Source organism: Myodes glareolus, chromosome 13, assembly GCF_982192425.1.
Source record: "Myodes glareolus chromosome 13, mMyoGla1.1, whole genome shotgun sequence".
NCBI lineage: Eukaryota > Metazoa > Chordata > Mammalia > Rodentia > Cricetidae > Myodes > Myodes glareolus.
In genome coordinates this window covers 20,911,448-20,933,102 of record NC_142038.1, presented here as the reverse complement: position 1 = coordinate 20,933,102, position 21,655 = coordinate 20,911,448, and the positions used below count along the sequence as shown (strand labels likewise).

Genomic DNA, 21,655 nt, shown 5'->3' with positions numbered 1-21,655 from the left:
TGCAGTCTAAGTGACAAACAGCCTACTTTGTCAAAATACCTTCAACTTTCTGCTTTGAACCACTTGCAAATCCAGTGCTTCACAGTAAGAAATCATGGAGCTTGCTTATTTTTATTCTTTTTAAAAATTTCATGCAGACTACCCTTAGTAAAAATAATTTCCATCATGTCAAATGCTAATGTTTTAACTCTGGAGCTTGCCCAAGGACAACAAGACTTTAATGCAACATTGTGACTACAATAGTTTTAACTGTTTTTCCATTTGACAATATTAATTCAAAATCTCTAAAGCCAAATCAAACTGTAACAGATCTTATGCTCCCAGCTGAGGAGTATCCCAGGCGCTGAGACAAGAGAGTGCCTTCCCCATATGACCCTGTATACTATCCCCTGTTGTTCTATGTCCCAAAGTAACTCATAATGGGTGGGTGGGGGAGAGCAGCAAAGACTCTGACAATGGGGCCAGGCATGCCCCTTATTTACATGTTTATAAGCTGAATGTTACTGAATATTCTGATTATAGTTTAACCAGACAAAAGAGGTCAGAATGAGGCGGCACGGAAATTAGAGAGCAGAAACTCTGGTTATTAGTTACCAGCCACAGAGAAATGAGAGGACTGACCTGTCTGTCTGTCTTTCTGTCTACCTATTTTAATGTGGAGCGCGGGGCACATGTGCACACAGTGAGGTTGTGGACATAAGAGGACACTTGTGGTTCTCTCCCTCCATAATGTGGGCCCTGAGGATTGAACTCAGGCTGTCAGGCTTGGTGGGCAACAAGTACCTTAACCTCTGAGCCATCTTGCAGGCTGAGAAGAGAGATCTTTTATATCTTTTTTTCTTTTATATCTTTGAATATAATTGCTTCAGTTAGAAAGAAGCTTAAGCCATACCAGTAGCAGATATTTATAAACTGTCCAACTTAATTAAAAACATGACTTACATTTAATAACTCATCTCTTTAAATTCAATTTTAAAACTGAAAGTGAATTTGTTTTTTGCTTCAAACAGTCTATGGACCTCACATAGGTATTTCTGTTTGCGGATGTTCACAATACAATGTCAACATGTGGCAGTAAGAGAATTAAAGAGCCACCTATTTTGTCTAAGGGATAGTCTGAAGTTAGGTGGGGAGTGGTGAATACAGATGGGACAAATGACAGAGTTAGGATCATGCTCGCTGTGCCCTATGTCCTTTACATTGAGATGAGTAACAGAGAACCCAGCTGCTGGGTCCTCTGTCTGTTAAGGGCTTGTTTCATAATAGCTCCTTGAAGAGCCTGGCCCTTGCTGCTCTCTACCACTGGGGAAGGGGTGGGAGGGTTTAATGTGGCCTTTCAAAAACATTCAAATGACAGTAACATATTATTCTGTGAGGGAAAAAAATCCCCCAAAATGTGGTAAAATGAGAGCTAGTTTTAAAAAATGCTTTGAATAACTATCAGTAAGAAGAAAACTCACTTCTCTTCCTGGAGAAGTAGCACTCTGCGAGGTGGGGGTATTTGATCACAGAGCTGGTGATGAAGTGTGGGAGAAACACCAGGGATGCACCTGCACTTCTACAGGTGTGGCAGGGTGTCCACCGTGACCACCACAGCTGTTTGGCCAGCAGGGCACTGGTTTGCCAGCTGGGTGAGTGAATAAGCCCTTCCCAAGGCTCCAAGGTGGGAGGTGACTGAGGCCCTCCCTCACAGGGGTGCCTGCCTGCACAAGAGTCAGGAGGAAGCAATGCCCTGCTGACAGTGAGTCACCCCCAGAGCCAAACACCCACGGGCTTTCTAGCTGATGCTGCATTTTGAGTTTGTTGTCCTTTCAGCTATTTTCTTCTCCAATGAGATCACAGCATGATCTATACGTCCTACACAAGATTGGAATCAGCAATCAAAAGCGAAGTGCCCATCTGAGCTGTTAATTCTTGCAGAGTGCAATAGCTAAGGTGTCACTGTCAGAGACACAGAGAGAAAAGGGTTCCCAGAACCAGCGGAAAGAGGCCAACCTTTGAGGGTTTCCACCTGCTGGTAAAAGCTCTCTCAAACAGATAATACATAGCCCCTGCTACCCCAAACATGGCTGCTTCAAAAGGATGAGAGCTCAGCAGAGAAGCTGTTTGTATGGTAGAGAAAAGCGGTCGGAAAGGCGTCCTTGGCCATACACTGGTTATCCTAGGAACCTGAGCATGGAAGGGAAAAAGAAAACAGCAGGGGGAAGAAAAGGAGAAAATGCTGAACAAGTGACCTACAAATGACAATTACAGACTGTGAAAGAAAAACAAAACAAAACAAAGCAAAACAAAAAACAACATGTGGATGGCAATGGTCCATGCTGACATCCCATTCATTTGTATAAGTCAGGAATCAACCAGTAAGAAACACTCAGCAGAGACACTTAGAGCTGCTGCATTTGGTGATCTGTGAGGACTCTGATTCTCCCAAATCAGGCTGTTTGAGATGCAGGGTAGAGTTCCCGGCTCCTGTGCCCACAGCCCATCTGCTTCTGCCCCTTGGAAGGTCCTTAACAACAACTGCTTTTCACTTGAACGAACAATCAACATCAGTAATCTGACCAAATAATAGAATAGTATTTAAACATAACAAAATAAAATTTATTTACAGTGAAAACATTCCTGCCATTTTCAGTCAAAGAGATAAACACAAAACGCTTCCTCCTTTTCTACAGTGCAGGTAAAGTTCTCCATGACTATGCTTTAAGAACATCATGTCCTGAACTAGAGGACTTCACTCACTGTCAGTGATTTCTACAAACACAGAGAAAAGTCACTGTGTGGAGGAGGCCTCCTTCCTCTCAGCTGGTGCCCATGAATTCGAAGGAGCTGTCCCCAGCATGACCTCCTTCCCTACCCTTTAACCACCATTATCTGTGGGCCAGGCCCCTTCCCCACTGCCTGTTCCCAAGACCCTCCCTCGTCAGTGAGTGCAAATATTTTTCTTTCCTCCTCCTCCTCCTCCACAGGAGCCTACAGTCTGACCAAGCACACACCACAGTTCTCCTCCAGCAAATAGTCTTTGTGTGCCCGGCATATGTCTGCATGTTTGGCATAATTTATGTTATTAGAACAAACTACTTTGTAGTAATCTAAAGTTCCTTGTAATGGCATTTTATTTGTATTTTAATAAATAAAGCTTGTCTGAAGATCAGGGAGTAAACAGCCCAACCAGTTAGAATTACAGACTGTAGTGACACACACTTTTAATTCCAGCAGCCACATTTGTTGCCATAGAAACTGAGTAGTGCATGCCTTTAATCCCAGCCCTAGAGAGGATTCTAAAACAGGAGGAAACAGCTCTCAGACACAGTCTCATTCTAAGATTCCTGGAGGCAGAATCGCCATTTTCAGACTGAGGTTGAGGTAAGAGTCAGTGGCTGGCTGTTTCGCCTTTCTGACCTTCAGGATGAACCTCAATATCTGATTCTGAGTTTTTATTAACCGTGCTTCATTTCCAGGCAAGTTTTATTTATTAAACTACAAATTAAATGCCACTACAGCTCCCTTATGCTCATAACTTTCTGCCTTTTTTTTTCCTTTTTTGAGACAGGGTCTCATGGAACCCAGGAGGCTGACCTGAAGGGTGACCTTCAACTTCTGATCTTCTTTGCCTCAGCTTCCAAAGCAGTGCATACATTACAGGTGTGCATCACCACATCCAGCTATGTAATTTGGTAAAGTAAAAATCTGTCCACACTAGCTAACAGGTTTTGGATTTTAAATCCGAGCTTACTTTCCTGAGTTGCTTTACTGCTGGTAGGACATTAACAAGTCTCCATTTCACCAAAGAATTTCTGTCTTTAAAACAGGTTCTTATTCTGTAGCCCAGGTTGGTCTGGAACTCACTATGTATCTCAGACTGGCCTTAAACTTGTGGTGACCCTCTAAATGTTAGCATTACCAAGCATACCACTATGTCAAATGAGAGCAGTGGCTCAAATGAGAGAGTTAGAAAAATCTCATAAAAAAATGGCCATCAACCCATAAATTTTTTAATTGTATTATTTTTGTAATAGATGTGACATCAAATGTCAGATTCTAAATTCTGCTCACACTTCCTGTCTATACTGACCACTGTGTCCTCTCCTTGAAGGAAGGACATCTGTCTGCTGCCTTAATTAAAACACACATGACCCATCACAGGTAAAGGTGGAGATATAAGCATGTTCATGTGACTTTTATTCCTGAGTATCTGAAAGAAAACATTAGCTATTAGACCAGTGGTTCTCAACCTTCCTAATGCTGTGATCCTTTAATTCAGTTCCTTGTGTTGTGGTGACCCCCAACCATAAAATTACTTTGTTGCTACTTCATTACTTTACTATCGTTATGAGCTGTAATGTAAGCATCTGATATGCAACTCTGAAGGAGTTGTGACTACAGGCTGAGAACCGCTGTATTTGACTGTGGCTGGAATGTTGGACCTCTTACATACACTGTGTTGTATTTTGGAAGTTCATGAGGAAAACCAAAAGGATCTCTGCAGACTTTTCTGTGTGTGACCCCAGTGTAAGGAGCAACATTCACTGATGGACAGCTCAGACAGCCGTTCTGCCTGCATTACAGACACTGACAGGCCAGGTACAGTTCTTCCTGTTCCGTTCAGATAAAATGACCTACTCAGTCAGAATATGCTGAGAACGTTTTGACAATTTTACCCTCTAAGAAAAAGAAAGCATTTCTGTAATAATAACTCACTGACAAAGCGTTTGAAAATGAGTACTCAAAGCCAACCAGAGGCTGGTCTGTAGCCGGAGCACATTTTCTTTAGACACTAAGCACAAAGATGCTAAAGCTCAGGCTAACCTGTGCGGGTTTTACTCCTTTTCGTTTTGAGAGCAAGCTGACTATTCCTCCCTAGACACCTCTGCTCGTTCCTTGGTACTTACAAGAGAGCGCGAGCTCTGCCTGGATGGCGGCAGAAACTGCCTCACGTTGGTTGGTGTTTCCTTTTCAATGGAATGGCGCCTCTGGGGTGGTTGCCGTCTCTCTGGCTGTGGTGTTGACGAGATAGGTAAGAATTTCGGAGGCTCTAAAGATTTAACCAAATAAATAAACTTTCTTAAAAAATACAATCTTAGATTCTCAATTTTCCATCAGATAACGTTTTGCACTGTATGATGACACTGTAGTCAAAGACTAAGGACTTATTTCAGGGGAGAGCTGTTTTAAGATGGCAGCTCTGGGGATGGACACAGAATTGTTCCAAAAATTGCTTACTAGGTGAACTTGCTACAGAAACTGCAAGGAAAATGGGGGAAAGTTCTATATTTTTAATATCTATTCAAGTTCACATTCAAACACATTATGATTATCCTTAAGGTTTGTATGTGCAAATGCCCTCATTTTACTTTCTATAAACCTTACAACTGACCTCTCCATTCCCATTTTAAAAATACAGAAACAGCTGGCCGCAGTGGTACATGTCTTTAATCCCAGAACTTGGGAAGCAAAGGCAGGCAGACTTCTGAGTTTGTGGCCAGCCTGGTCTACAGAGTGAATTCCAGGACAGCTAGGGCTACATAGAGAAACCCTGTCTTGAAAAACCAACCAATCGAAAAAATCCCCACAGAAATACATATATTCTGTATGGCCCAAAAGAAACCCTAACTATATCAAAATTCCTATTTATATATACTTGATATAGTATAATTATATATATTTGATATAGTATAACTAATATACTATATCAAAAACCCTATTTTTACATTCTTGGATCTGCCAAGCAAGCGTTCAGCCTCTGAACTATATTCCCAATACTAACTAGCAATTTTCAGGATAATCTTTAGGATGAATGGTTCTGGATGCATTATGTGAAGGAATAAGGATATTAAAAATAAGTTACACTGTTACAGTTTTATTTAGCACTTCCTTCTACTCTACCCGTAAAGCAGGGCTGCTCATACTGTAGGGAGGAAGGTAAGAGTCAGCACAGTTAAGTGGGATCCATGTCTTTGGATTATCCCAAGAAGGCAACCTACTAATTTCCAATAAATAAAATGATACTGAAATTGCTTACACATTTTGATGGGCATGCTATAATATTAATTTATTCACTTATTTATTTTGAGACAGATCTCATGTAGTCCAGGCTGGCTTCAAATCTGCTATATGGCTGAGGATGACCCCAATCTACTGATCTGATCCTATTACTTCTATCTCCTGAGTGTTGGGATTCCAAGCTTGCACCACCATACCTGGTTTTATTCACCACCAGAGTTCAAATCTAGGGCTTTGTGTATGCTAGGCAGTCGTCACTCTACAACTGAGTTAAAGCTCCAGCTCAAGGGTCTATGTGAGGTTTAATGGGCCTAGCTAACAACCAAGACAACTCTTATTGACTTAATTGTGTGTGTGTGTGTGTGTGTGTGTGTGTGTGTGTGTGTGTATGCATGTGTGGTGCCTATGGGGGCCAGCAGAGGGAGTTACAAATGACTGTAAGCTGTTATGTGGGTGCTGGGAAACTAACTAAGGGCCACTGTGAGAGCAGCAAGTGCTCTTAACTACTGAGCTATCTCTCCACCTCTTAAGACCATCTTAATATTCAATGAATTAATTTTCTAACCCTTCTTAATAATTTCACATTATTAAAAGTCTTTAGAAATCTCTTAATTTTAGACACTGTATTCAGAATCTACTGCCCAATAGCTATAAAAATGTTTTTACCACCTACACATGTATTGGGCATGGCTGTATGTATGTTACACCAGGCAGGTAGGGAGCAAATATGGTTATCAAGTGCTTCTGAGCTTAAATTCAGACTAGGAGGTCATTAATCTGAAAAGTGTGTGCATACACATGCACAAACACACTCTCTGCTGATTTATTTATATGCATGCTATGTATGTACAAAAATAAACTTGCCTAATCTAGTCCACGCAGCCTGTCTGCTCCTGACACTGAGGTACAAGGGTTAGTGCTACATATCCCAAATGGTCACAGTGCACTGTGGGCTCTTGCTCTAGGTCGAGGTTTTTGTAAGGTATGCACTCACTCTTCCTTGCGCACATGGCCTCCAGTACTGGGTCCTCATAGAGGGAGGGAGATGCACTGCTGCTGCTGGTTGACTTGTGCAGAGTTTCTTCCTGAAAAAGGCAAATTTGTAAACTTCAGATCCTCTGCTACTGAATGACATCCTAGCAAACAGATGCTTTAACACAAGACATCAAATTATGATGCCAGAGGCTCAAGAGAAACTAGAAGGGATCTAAAATTAGGGATGGGCTCATGTCCGCACTTTGCCTAATTAAAAGTGATTAATTTTTAATTAGGGAGACAGGCAGGAGAGATCGAGCCAGGAAGCAGCATTCCTCCATGGTCTCTGCTTTGCTTCCTGCCTTCAGGTTCCTGCCTTGAGTGCCTGTCCTGGGTTCCCTTAATGGTAGACTGTAACCTATGGGCTGAAATAAACCCATTCTAATCCAAGTTAATTTGGGGTGTGGTGCCTACCATAGCAACTGGAAAGCCAACTAGAATAAGAGCTTTATCCGCTGGGCCCAGGCTCAGTACTTGCTCTTATAATGGACAATAAACTTCCCAGTGTTCCACAAGATCCTGCAAGACAGGGAGCTCGTGCTGGATGGACTTAGCTGTAGTTCCCATTCCATTTTTACCTGCTGAACATCATACTTCTGTGTGCGTCTGAGGTAAAAATATGTTTTGGTGTTTAAAACAGGGGACCTGGACGCTCAAGATAGGAGGAAATATTCAGGTAAACTTGGAAAGTATGTGAATGTGAAGGGAGAGAGAGAAGGGAGGGAGGTAGGAAGGAAGGGAGAAGGTGGGCCTCTCCCCGCTCCTGAGACTCCTCTCTATGTAAATATGTTCACTGTACAGCCTCAGCTAGTCAGCAGAGCTACCACAGACACAGGCAGAGTGAGGAACACAGGTGAGGAGGATGTGTGCATGATGAGTCTGCCCAGTGAGGAGAACTACATGAGCATGCCATGGCACAGCAAGACCAACATCTCACAGAAACATGGCAAGTACCCTGCCTGTCTGCTATATGCCTGTAATCAGCACTGAGGCGTCCCTAGTCCTTCCAGAGTCTTCAGTCTCTCAAAAGGCAGTGCCTAGCAAACATGTGTCTCATCAGGCATGTTTTTAATTCCTGTATAAATTAGAAGCAATTGGAGTGTTAATGACACCACACTTTTGCTTCTGCATTTGATACTTACTGAAGACATTCAATAAATGTAAACTTTGAATGGAAAAAAAAAACTAAGGGATAAGAATTTGGTAAAAAGAAGAGTGGAAAAATACATGAAGTAGGGAACAAAATACACCAGCAAAAAAAGTAAATAGTCTACTATGTGATATGGGAAACACTTGATAGTTTTGTATTTATGGCCATTATGAGAAAGCAAATATGACCAAGCAAGCAAATCAATGTTGGTTTAGGGATTTCCTGTCTCAGAAAATAATAGAGGAGTACGGAGATACCCATCTGCCAAATTAGGAAACTGTGCTCCTCACTTCCTATTTTTGGATCCAGAAGACTGAAGATCAAACAGAATCAACTGTCCCCATCAGGTGGCACTGATACAAGCTGACAACGGAGGATGCAGGGACAGACACCCCTCAGCACATGAGGCTACACTGACAGCTAACAAGATGAAGTGCTGGTCCCAGTGTTCTCTCTACATACTCAGAGCGAGGACCCAGGGCAAGTACCATGTGGAGAACTGTCTCCACTGTTTTACATTATTAAGATCAGGTGTTTCATTCACCTGGGTAAACATCTGGCTTTTACAAGAGACATATTTCATGGCTTTAATCAGGTAAAAGATATCCTGGAAGTAGCTAATGTTGAGAGAGATGTTTAGGACAAATACAATTTATCTACCAATATTTATCTAGCTGTGTTTCATCAATAGAAGTTTTTACAAAAAACATTTATGTGTGTATAAGAAGATGCAGGACATCTTCCCCTATCACGATCCTTCAGCCTATCCCCTACTCAATACTCAATCAAAGTTTCTTTGGGAACATGGGAAAGTCAATAAGCCAGAAATTCTCCTGTTTCCGTTCTTTGCCCCATTTGGAGCTAGAGTCCCAGCCACAGATCCATGTGGGAACCTGAACTCCTGTACTCGTGCGTATGCAGCAAGCACTGCTGATTGCTGTTCCATCTCTCCAGTTCCATCCATAGAAACTTTGATAACATAATACAAAGCCCCAATGTGAACAACAGCCGATTTAAAATAAGTCACCTGCATATCTGTGCTTTTTAAACATTAAAGATTTAATGTAATGAGAAGTTGTAAAATTTTTGTCTAAAAATAAGAACACAACACTCCTGAATATACCTTTGATTAATCTTTCCTTATACTTAAAAACATCAACTTAAAAATACACACACAGAGTGTGCTTAATTCTAGGTCCTTTTTCAAGATCACTTATTTCCTTCCATAATCCTGCGATATAGACAGAAGTTTCTGTCTTGCCTGGTCCCACTGCCGTTCAGTTTCATAGAAACACACAGAGCTTGATATTATTTATAAACTGTTTGGCTTATTAGCTCAGGTTTATTATCAATTAGCTCTTACAACTTAAATTAACCCATAATTCTTATCTATGTTTAGCCAGTGACTTGGTACCTTTATCAGTAAGACATCCTCATCTTGCTTCCTCTGTTTCTGTCTGGCAACTGCATCTCTGCCTTTCCTTTTTCCAGAATTTTCCTAGTCTGGTCACCCCATCTATACTTCCTGCCTGGCTACTGCCAATTGGCATTTTATTAAACAATACAAGTGACAAATCTTTACACTGTACAAGAACACCACCCAACAGCACTGTGATTTCTCCTATTACTGACTAAAGTTACTTTACCCAACATTCACTTCCCTTCTCAGCCCTAACTGCTTGCATTGGGCACTAACTATTAATGGGCACAAGCATCTCACAGCAGGGATGAGGCGGCTCTCTGACATCTCTATCTGTATGAAACATGAACTATCTGCTGTATGGATAGAGCCTTCCAAAGCGTTCAAGGAGGAATGAAAGAAGATCTGTGCAGGGTATAATCTGGGAATCTTAAAAAGAAAATCAAACAGGTAAGACAGGGAGTCACTGATATCAATAACAAGGATATCTCTCTCTCTCTGTGTGTGTGTGTGTGTGTGTGTGTGTGTGTGCATTTAAATGTACTTGATTACACAAGCATACACATCTTCAAAGAAGCTAGAAGAGGATGTCTGTTATCTGTTGATATCACTCTCTGCCTTATTCCCTTGAGACAAGGTCTCTCTCTGAACCTGGAGCTAAGTTGACAGCCAGCAAGCCCCAATGATCCTTTTGTCCCCATAACCCAACAATGCTGGGGTTACAGGCATGGGTGTATTCATACTCTGCTTTTTGCTTAGGTGCTGGGGATTTGAACTCAGTTCCTCATGCTTGCATAGCAAACACTTTTACCCCACTGGACCATCTCCCTAGCCCTGTTGGGAAACACCTCTACTAGAGAAACCATATTATTGATAATGTTGTAGATGGTGGTGGTGACTGAAAAAAGAATTAAGTAGTAATTTCTAACTCAGATGGACATGGGGAAGATGGAGCCAGCAATGACAATGATATATGTGTCCATGCACCATGGAGAAGAGTAGAAGAACGTCATTTTCATCTAAGTTAGGGCCAGGCAGTGAAGACCTAGCAAGCAGCAACACACCATTTCGACACTCGTAACTTAGCAGCTGGAGGAGGGGCAGCATGGATGCAGGTATGGAAACTGAGCAGATGGGAATTCCTCCCTGAAGGGTACAGGGTAAAGTACAGACTGCAGGGAAAACAACTCTCTTCTTGAAGCTTTGTTTGCTGGCATGACAATTACAGAAAGAATAGACATACATGTGTCTGGGTGTACTGCAGAGGAAGAAGAAACTGCAGAAATATGTTTCAACTTGAATTTCTCCTTCTTAAAGCAAAGATGAAGGCCATAGGAGTTTTAAGACTGTTGATTTATCTTATCCCTACCTATAATCTAAGACTACAGATCTCAACTTCAGTAGCTATTTCCTAAGCATGTCTACCGCACAGGTCTGTGGTAGTAACAGTAACTATCCTTCCTGTGGGCCACATTAACTTCAATCTTACCTTTACTGATTGAAACATGAATAGATGAGCAAACAGCTCAAGGCACTGGGAGGGGGACAGGGTCAGCGGGCCATCTCCGTGCCTGGCATCCTTACCTCAGAGTCAGAGCTGTCCAGCTCAGCCAGGGTCGGAGCTTTGAGGAGTTTCTTCCGCTGGGCAGGCCCAGGCTGGGCAGCGCTTAGCCCATTTTCCTTTGTTTGAGATGTTAAGCTTCCATTCACCAATGATGATTCCCCAACATTCTTCGGAGATTCTGGGGTAGTGACGTCTAATAAGAGAAAGGCAAGAGCTCACCTCTTCTTGAGCCAGGAAAGGTGATCTGTGCTGGAAGCACAGTCAGGTGACAGCACTTCTGTGCCACACAAATAAAACACAAAGGCTCAGGACAGTGATGTCATGCCTGTGCATATGGAACGTTTGTTAAAGCTGCTGTCAGATTATTGTCAGGAAAACTTAAGGAGGATAATTACATATTCACAACTCAGAGTGGGGGAACCCTAGATAAACGACCTTGACTTCTTGTTCCCCAGACAAATACGCGGAGGCTCCGAGCAGCTAGCTGTACTCATGCTAAGGTACCGGGTAGAGGAAACACCCAGCACACACTGTCTCCCTAGGGACAGATCTAAAATGTCTTGTCCTAAAAATCAAAGAAGTTAAGAATCTATATTCATATAAGCACATTTATGTAAGCATAAAGAATCTGGGACGCATCTCAAGACATCAGATTTAAATTATTCAGGGCTTACATCTCAATGAGAAAGCCCTTCAACACGTGGGAGAAAACAGCAGTATCCAGTTGGCATAACACAGACAGGGCTCGAGGTCCTTCCTCGACTGCTAGCTGTCTGGGTAAGCTCCCTAACCTCCACTTCCTCCCGAGAGGCAGAGTAGTACAGATACAGCTAGTTGAGAGGATTAAGCAGGTCAGTAACTGTGAGTAACATCCTGTGCCTAGAACAGTCAATGTTAGCCAACGGTAACACTAGTTTCCAGTTCTCCTTCTAAGTAACCCAAGCCCTTGACTGACAGTGGTGTGGGCCAGAGCTGATTCCCAAGGCCTGCTTTTCAGTATTCTAGCCTGGAATCCTCCGATGAAAACGGAATAGATTTTCTTGAGCATTTCAAATAAAGACTTAACATGGATTACCTCAAATAGCTAACTATAAATTCAGAGAAGTGAAAATGTGGCAAACAGTGCAGTTTAATGTGCAGTCCAGAGCAATCAGCGGCTTTTGCAAACAAAACCATCTATGAAGCTTCTTTTGGGTAGAGGGCCTTCTAGACACCAAACTGAGAAAGACTGTGGGAGGGGGAAAACATTGGAACTGAAGGTTTTTTTCTCTCAACAAGTGCTATCTATCTCTATCCCTGAAGGAGAAAACACTCAGTGTTTAAGTATGTTCATTATTATTATTATTGGAATAGGGTCTAGTGTATACCAGGTTGGCCTTGAACTCACTATGCAACCGAGGAGGATCACCTTCTGATCCTCATGCTCCATTTCTCCTGTGCTGGGATTACAAATGTACACCACCATGCTCAGTCTGTATGATGATGGTGATCTCACCCAGGGCTCTGTCTATGCTAGGCTAGTATTCTATCAGCTGAGCTACATCTTTAGCCCCTTTATACCTGTGTTCTTACATTTTCCTTGACTGATAGCCTGGAATACACTGCAAGTAGCAAGCCATCTACTGGACAAAAAATAATTTTATTACTAGGCGGTGGTAGCGTTTGCCTTTAATCCCAGCACTCAAGAGGCAGAGGTAGGAGGGTCTCTGTGAATTCAAGGTCAGCTTGGTCTACAGAGTGAGCTCCAGGAGAGCCGGGGCTACATAATAAGATTCTGTTTCAAAACCAAACAAAACACAGACAAAAAACAAAACAAAACAAATAAATATATGGAAGAAAAGACAAACTGCACATTCATGTGTCTTCGCAGCCTCTTGTGTCCCAGCAGAAGCCAGTGAGACAACTCACCTCCCACAAAGAGATTTAGCAACAAGAACAAACCCAGTTCCCAAGACTGGGCTCATGCTGTCAAGGCAAAGAGATTTTATTGGCTATATATCCATTTACTATCTTGCATAAAAAAACCCAAACTATTGTATCATACCTACATTTCTGTGGATGTTATTGCCTAAGAAAATTTAGAAGTCGTTTAAGGTAGATTAATCTTTTTAAAAAAAGATTTAGTTTTATTTTTTGTGTATGAGTATTTTGCCTCATGTATGTATGTGCCTCAGGTATTCACCTGTACAAACCAGAAGTGGCTGTCAGATCTCCCGGAACTGAAATTACAGATGGTTGTGAGCTGCTACTGAGGTACTGAAAATCGAACCCAGGTCCTCTGGAAGAGTGACCCATTAGTCAGTCCCCTCAACCACTGAGCCATCTCTCCAGATCCAGGATAGATTAAAATTTTTAAATTGTGTTGATAGTATTTAATATTGTTTAGGTTAAAAATATTTAAGTAGTGTTAGTGTGGTGGCTATTCTTGGTTGTCAACTTGACATCTGGAATTAGCTAAAATCCAAGCAGCTGGGCATACACCTGTGAGGGTTTTTCTTAAATCATTTGAAGCAGGAAGACCCACTCTAAATCCTGATCCTTCTGGGTGGGAAGATCCACCTTAACTGTGCCACACCTTCTGGTGAGAGTCTATATGAAGGGCACAGAAGAAGGACGGGCTTACACTTTGTTTGCCCTCACCCTCACTGGCAAGTTCACTTCCTCACTGGGATACTGAAGACCATCTGAGACATCCAGCCTCTTGGACCAAACAATGTTAGATTCTTGGACTTTCCAACAGAAGAAAGTCATTGTTGGGACAGTCAGACCACAACTTGTAAGTTAAGACACTCTATCAATTCATATGTATGTATATTATCTACATATAATATATATTATGTGTATAATTCATCCTGTCAGCTCTGTTTCTCTATAGAACCTTGACTAATACAACTGGCAAAAATAAAAGTGTGGTATGGTGACACATGCCTGCAATTTCAGCACTTGAGAGGCTGAGGCAAGACAATGGCCAAGTTCAGTGATCAAGGTCTGCTTGGGATATAAGGTGAACGAACTCAAAGCAAATCTGAGTAACCCTGACTCAAAACAAAACGGACTCCATTGAAAAAGTGCTTGTTTAGTGTGCACAGGCTCTGAGTTCAAGCCCCAGCACACATAATATCAGGCACAGTAGTGTGTCCTGTAATCTCAGGGCTTAGAAGTGAAGGCAGGAGAGTTAGAAGTCATCCCTGGCTACACAGCAAGTGTGAATCACATGAGACCTAAAACACACTCAAAAAAGTAAAGACCTAGGGAGGTGGCTTAGCCTTGCCCACCCTGTGCAGTTGGCAAAATAACATATGAACTGAAGTTTAGGGAAAGCCACTAAATGACAAAGGCTGCCCTGGGCTCATTTCATTGTCAGAGTGGGGGACAGGAGAAGCTTTCCAAAAGCTTGATGGTTGCCTGAAGAAGATGTTATGAGACCAACATCTGTCATGTGCCTCACTGACTGAGATGATTGAAACAAATATCCATAGTAAGTTCAAAGTTTTGAGGGGAATGTACTGGTAAAAACTTCTTCCAGGAGGCTTCAGTGATCTCCAAGATGAGATACTGTGCAAGAATCATTTCCTATAAGACTCGGTACAACAATTTAGGGAGTTTGATTATTATATTTACTATTGAAATAATAAATACTACTATTTCAGTATATTAAGTGAAAAGAGTCAAGCTCTTTTTGTTTTCAAAAAGACAGGGGTTTTTTTCGAGACAGGGTTCTCTGTGTAGCGCTGGCTGTCCTGGAACTTGCACTGTAGACCAGGCTGGTCTGAGAATAAAGGTGTGAGCCACCACGCATGGCAACAGTCAAACTCTTGAAGACAAAATTTCCTGAGAAAAAACATCTATATGTAGAGCAAATATTAAAGATATAAAATAGAGATGATTTTAGTAATTGCCACATCTTAAATTCAGAGTCTAGAAGGCATATCTATGACATTAAATACTTGAGTAATTTTGTGTCTGCTGCTTTATTTAGTTGGAAGACACGTGACTAGAACATGGACTAAATAGTTAATATTTGCACAGGAAAAATAAATCAGACTTACCTCAATTGATGCTGAATGGCTTATTAGGATTTCACTAAGAAATATTTCTAAGACACCCCTGGACAACAGAATATGCATCCCCTCATCTCAGTCTGCACTCAAGGTCAAAGTCATTAGTATCTACGCTACATGTTTAGACTGTTTACTTGTTGGGTTGCTCATTTTTCTACTAAGACGATGTACTTTAGTCTTTAAAGTTGGAAGAATGGATTAATCTTTTCCACTTATACTCTGGAACATTTTAGTTAACAGTCAAAAGCGACAGTGAAAACCATGTAAGCAGCATAAGCGGTCGACAGTGAGGCTCGAGATATCACACAGGACACCACTAGGGCACAGGACAGACTACAGCAGACAATGGACACTGACAACAAAGCTATTCTGCCCTGGTTCTTTCCTGACACAGGGCCACCATGAGCCTGTAAGAACACCAGAGATCATGTGCAGAAGCATGTTCGAGAGCATGCATGCTGTCCTGACCAGCCAATACCAGCCTGCAATCCCTATGTTAGGTGGCCTTTTACTCATTATCCAGCCAATGGAAACGTGACCAGCAGATGTCCAGAGTGACAGTGGCTAGCTTTTAGAGATTTGGCATAGCACACACGGTCCAAAATTTTGGTTTTATTTTCCAATCTAAAATTTTTACAGGTTCACTGCACACATAGTTCATAAAATAAATAAGATTAGCTAAATGGATAAAGAAAAGAGAAAAGGCTCTCTGGTGGTCAGTCAAAAATAGTTAATGAGGACCAAACTGCTAAAGTCATGTTCGAGTGCTACAAAAACAAACAGAAAATTAAAAAAACATGTGGAAACTAACTTGTAGTTAGAAGACAATAAATATTCAATAATGACACTAGAAAAAGATACTGGAATTCACTGGCTTGTTATGCATGAATTTGTGTGCAACAATTCTTTTTAACTTAGGAAGTATTCCATAACATTTCCAGAAACATTATGGGAAAATACATCTTGCCTCATTATAGCTGGAAATGGTGACTTGTGAAATTAAAAAATTGAATTTGAAAACATAAGAATTAAGAAAAATATGAAAATTTGCTCATAAATGTATTTAAATTTTTATTTTAAAAAGGAGCTAGTTTTACAATAAAATGTAATCATTTTCAATTTTTCATTTAACCATTATCCCGGATTAGTAAACAGGAATTGTGAAGCACACTGTAGAGTCAGGGCACACAGAGAGCCCTGACAGCCATCTTCTGGGACCAAAAGAGAGCCGTGAATGACAGGCAGAAGGGCACAGAAGGCCGTTCTGCCCACTGAAGCTCACTTCAAAATGGTTTCTTTACAGCTTTTTCTGTTTCCTTACAGGAAAGGTCTGACCCCGTGAGAGCCGCCACGTCCGGGGCAGCAGCCACGTCCAGTCTGCGGACGGCAGCACAGCTCTTCTGGGAGCCGCAGATTCCCTGTGGCTTTAATTACGTGGATTGCTCTGAAATAGGTAAGCTATTCTGTTTTACTGACCACAGCTTAGAAGAAAGCTTTTCAATTTTCCTTTTCTGACATGTCTAAACAAGCAGACAAATGAATGTGATTCACAGAAACCACACAGCCCATGTCAGGTGTGAAAGTGCTTTTTTTTTTTTTTTTTTTACCTGACAAGTCAAAACTGTGAGACATGCTAAGTGGCCGCATTGCTGAAAAAAGAAAACAAACAATAAAGAGAACGTATTTCAACCATTAGGGATCCACAGGGAGACAGGACAGAGAGAAGGGGCAGAGTTCTCACTGGCAGTCCTTGGAGGCTAGCTAGAAGCTAGTGGATACAATTCTGAAATATAATAAAACCACACAAGAGTCTTAATTCCAGTTCTAGACAAAAACAATTTGAAGAAAAAATAACATTTTAAAGAATACACTGAGAATGAAAACAAGATAATGAGAAAAAATATGAACCTCATCTCTCAAGAAATGATAGCATTCCTTTTGTATGCAGTGGTCAGTTTTATTCAAAAGTTATGTTCATCAAATAATAAGTATGTTGTAAACGATACCATTTGATTGCCAGGACTAAGAATTTAAGCATTTCCATTCAATGTGCAAGAGTTTTAGATCTCTCAGGAAAGTGAACAGGGATTTTGTGTTGATGAGAATAATTTTCTACCTACCATTCAAAAAAATAAAACATTCAGTTCTACACTCAACTATATCCCAGATTTCCCTTGCTAAGTATAGCAAATAAAATAATATATATTCCCAAACCATTCTTTAACCAAGTCTACCAGTACCTTCTATTGAGCTCTTTTCCGGCTCACGAACATGACTTCTGAGTAAATGACCACGCATACAAAAGGAATGTTATCAGTTCCTGGGTAATGAAGTTCATCCCCCGACTCCCCACGCTAACCGAACCAGGTCTTTATGCAGGGTAGACAAGTACTCTATCAACTCAGCTATATTCTTGGCTCCCCTTTTTGTTGTTTTTTGGGTCTGAGTGAAATCCCTAACTGAGGCTTTCATTTTTCAGCTCCATATACCACCGAAAGGACAAGAGAGAAGGCTATAGTAAGATGTTTAGAAAAAAGTACCAGCGACACAAATAGAGGCTGAGGTACAACAAACAATAGTAACTACAGATTTACTAGGAAAAGAAGGAAATGGCCCATACAACAGTAGGGAGTAAGTAAATACATTATTTAGGCATCAGCTGGGAGATTATGTCTTAATAAATTATGTTTTAGTTTATGTTTAATGACGAAAGATTTTCAGCCATAATCAATGTTAAACAAAGAGAATGTAGTTTTTGTAGTTTATGTCATCATTTAAAACTTTTTAATTTTATTTTTTATGAATTAAAGTGTGTATGGAGGCTGAAGGACAAGCTTGAATATCACCATCAGGATGCTTTTACCTTCTTTGGACAGTCTTTCAATGGCCTGGATATTCTGGATTAATCCCATACACTGTGATGATGAGTTGCTCTTACAGTAATAAAAAGTGGTGGCACACGCCTTTAATCCCAGCACTCGGGAGGCAGAGGCAGGTGGATCTCTGTGAGTTCGAGGCCAGCCTGGTCTACAAGAGCTAGTTCCAGGACAGCAGGACAGGCTCCAAAGCTACAGAGAAACCCTGTCTCAGAAAACCAATGAATGAATGAATGAATGAATGAATGAATAAAATTAAAAGCTGATTGGCTGATGGCTATGCTGGGGAGAAAAAGGGCAGAGTCAGAGGAGACACCATGAGATATAGAGTGAACAAGGTGGGAAGTATGTACATGAGGTAAACGAGCCTTGGGGCAACACACAGATTCACAGAAATAGGTTAATTTAATTTATAAGAGCTAGGTAAAAAAGAAGCTCAAGCTATTGATCAAGTATTTATACTTAATATTAAGTCTCTGTGTGGTTATTTGGGGGAGAAGCCTAAGGAAAAAGAAAAGTCTGCTTACACCTGGAATTTACCAATGAGGCTAGACTGGTTGGCAGTGAACCTCAGGAACCCTCCTTCTCCATCTCCCTCAGCACAGCAGTACCAAGCACACACCACCATGCTGGAACTGCGTATATGGCTTCTAGGACCAAACACAAACCCTCCTGCTTGGAGGCAGGTGCTCTCCTGACTGAGTCATTCCTTACCCCTCACTGTTATTTGTAATGCCCAAGATTACAGAAGATGCCAGTGGATTTTGAAATCATGAATAATACTCTCTTAGAAATATCTTAAGACATTTCTTCCACTATCTGCATTGTTTCTACTTGTAATTACAAGGAGAAAACATAAAAATATCTAGAGAAATTTGTTTTTTCAAGTTAATCCTGCCAATTCTATTCTAACCAACACCCCAAAATACAAGTACATAGTAAAACCCAATGCAATCTCTTACTTTCCATTTGAGGTTTAAGACTAGTTTAAACTCAGAATTCTAGAAGCAAGAATCTCAGAATAATCATTTTCTTTCTTTTTAAAAAATTATTTATTCAATCTGTATATGTGCACATGCCATGTAAGCATGCGTGAGTGTGTGTGTGTGTGTGCGTGTGTGTGTGTGTGTGTGTGTGTAAGACAATTTGAGGCAATCCTCCTTCTGTCAAGTGGGTCTTACTGGGCACTACTGGGGAATCAAACTTGGATCAGCAGGCTCGGTGGCAAGTGCCTTAAGTGGCTGAACCATATCATCAGTCTGAATAATCACATACCATGACTGCTCGATTCTAAACATTGAGAAACATCAAAGTTCATGCTGAAAATATGGCAAACTCAACATAAATGTGTTGTTTAGTTTTACTAAAGCAGGGTCCCCTTCCTCACAGTTAAATACAATCTTAAGAAGTGAAATGAAGAAATACAAATGAAAGACTGGGTCAGAAGTCCAGAAGCTTCCAATCTGTGATCTCAGCATGCAGGAGGCCCCAGCCTGGTCTACACAGTCAGATCTACATAATGAGACTCTGTCTCAGGAAAACAAACAAAGAGTCTGGAGCGATGGCACAGCCTGTAATATATGCACCAAAAACAAGACCATCCTCAGCTACAGTAGGTCTGAGGAGCATCTCAACTATGTGATGCTGTCTCATAACATAAAACAAACAAAAAGTTCCCAGTAAGAAAAGTCCTGGACTAGAGTGCTTCACCCATGATTCTACCAAACCTTGGAGATGAAATAATTCCAATCTTTTCCAAACTGTTCTAAGACACAGAAGAGGGAGGAACACTGAAGCTAAAACACAAAGAAAGAAAACGAAACCTCAACAAATACCATCAAGCCAGTCCCACAGCACATTAAAAGGCCATACATCATGACTAAGTGGGATTTACTTCTGAAACACAAGGATGGTGTCCTGGTTAGTATTTACTACCTTGACACAACCTAGATTCACCTGAAGAATTGCCTCAATCAGACTGGTCTGTTAGAGACTGTCTCAAATGATGACCGACCTCCATACAGGTTGGCCTATGCTAAGCCAATGAGCAGCCGCAGCAAGCAATACTCCTCCATGGTCTTTGCTTCAGCACTAGAGTTCCAGTCCTGACACCCCTCAATGAAGGACTGTGACCTAGAAGTGTAAGCAATTTGACCTAAATTGCTTTTGGTCAAAGTGTTTATCAAAGTAAGAGAAAAAGCAAACTAGAAGCAATTAATGTGATACATAATTAATGATGGATAGAGGATAAAAAAACACGATTATCTCAAAAACTGCAGAAAAAGCATTTGACAAAATATTAACACTTTCTGGTTGAAAACTCAAAAAGCTGGAAATACAAAGAAATTACTTTGCCATAATAAATTCTACATATGAAAAGCCTACATTACGTTCTCCTAACAGTGCTGACATTAAAAACAAAGCAAATATGGTCTTTCTTGTATTCATCATAGTACCAGGAATCCTAATTAAAGCAATCAGGCAAGAAAAACAATACAGATAGACTGAACAAATATTCCAGTTGGAAAGGAAGAATAATATTGTCTCAGTTTACAGACAAAATCTTATATAAAGAAAACCTTATAGATGCCATTATAAACAAAACAAAATGGCTAAAGCTAATAGATTCAGGGGCTAGAGAGATGGCTCAGCAGTTAAGAGCACTGGCTGCCCTTCTATAGGACCTGGGTTTGATTCCCAGCACCCACATGGTGACTCACAATCATCTGTAACACCACCTCCTTTTTCGGATGTCTCTTCTAGACTCCACAGGCATCAGACATACACATGGTGCAAACTTACATATAGACAAAACATCAAAACACATAAAGAAAAATAGTAATAAAAATCATTTTTAAAGTGCTATTAAATTCAGTCAAGTTTCTTGATAGAAAGTCAATGTAAGACAAATGTATTGTGTGTTGATATAACATGCAAAAAGGAACACAAAAAAACAAATGTACCATTTGTTACATCACTGAAAAATAAGAAACTATTTAGGGACATTAATAACAAGGAAAATTATAAGAGACAAAGATGGGTTTAATGTTCACAGACTGGAAGAATTAATATTGTTAAAATATTCATATACCAGCCAGGTAAAGATAGTATACATCTTTAATCCTAGCACTCAGGAGGCAGAGGCGGATCTCTGTGAGTTCAAGGCCAGACTGGTCTATAGAGTGAGTTTGGGAACAGCTAGGGCTACATGGTAACCCTGTCTCAAAAATCAAAACAAAGAAAATCCATATACACAAAGTCACCTACAGATTCAACTCGACCCCCCCCCCCAAAAAAATACAGTTTCTTTTTCTTCTCCTCTCCCTGTGCTCCCTTCTCTTTGTCCCTTGTCCTTCCACTTTCTTTTTAAGGTTAGACACTATACAGCCTAGACTAGCCTCGAATTCATGATCCTTCTACCTTCTGAGAGCTGGGATTATAGATGTGTATTCCCATGAAAATCCTTTTTCTCTTTGCTTTACTTTTTTTGAGGAAGGGTCTCACCATGTAAACCAGGTTGACCTCAAACTCATACACACCCGTCCA

The 21,655-nt window shown here is 40.8% G+C and overlaps 1 protein-coding gene across 7 annotated transcripts in view; it reads right to left on the bottom strand.

Annotated features, from left to right (window-relative positions):
• Positions 1-21,655, bottom strand: part of Spire1 (spire type actin nucleation factor 1) — a 120,754-nt gene that overhangs the window by 9,402 nt on the left and 89,697 nt on the right. For 3 of the 7 annotated variants that reach the window (XM_087895953.1, XM_087895947.1, XM_087895950.1), the window contains 5 exons: positions 16,841-16,882; positions 11,193-11,365; positions 6,998-7,088; positions 4,893-5,035; positions 1,996-2,169 (listed from right to left, as the gene is read on the bottom strand). In XM_087895953.1, coding sequence (XP_087752079.1) covers positions 1,996-2,169; positions 4,893-5,035; positions 6,998-7,088; positions 11,193-11,365; positions 16,841-16,882 — 623 coding nt within the window. The remainder of the gene's footprint in view (positions 1-1,995; positions 2,170-4,892; positions 5,036-6,997; positions 7,089-11,192; positions 11,366-16,840; positions 16,883-21,655) is intronic. The other 4 variants (XM_087895949.1, XM_087895951.1, XM_087895948.1 and 1 more) reach the window with 3 other exon arrangements.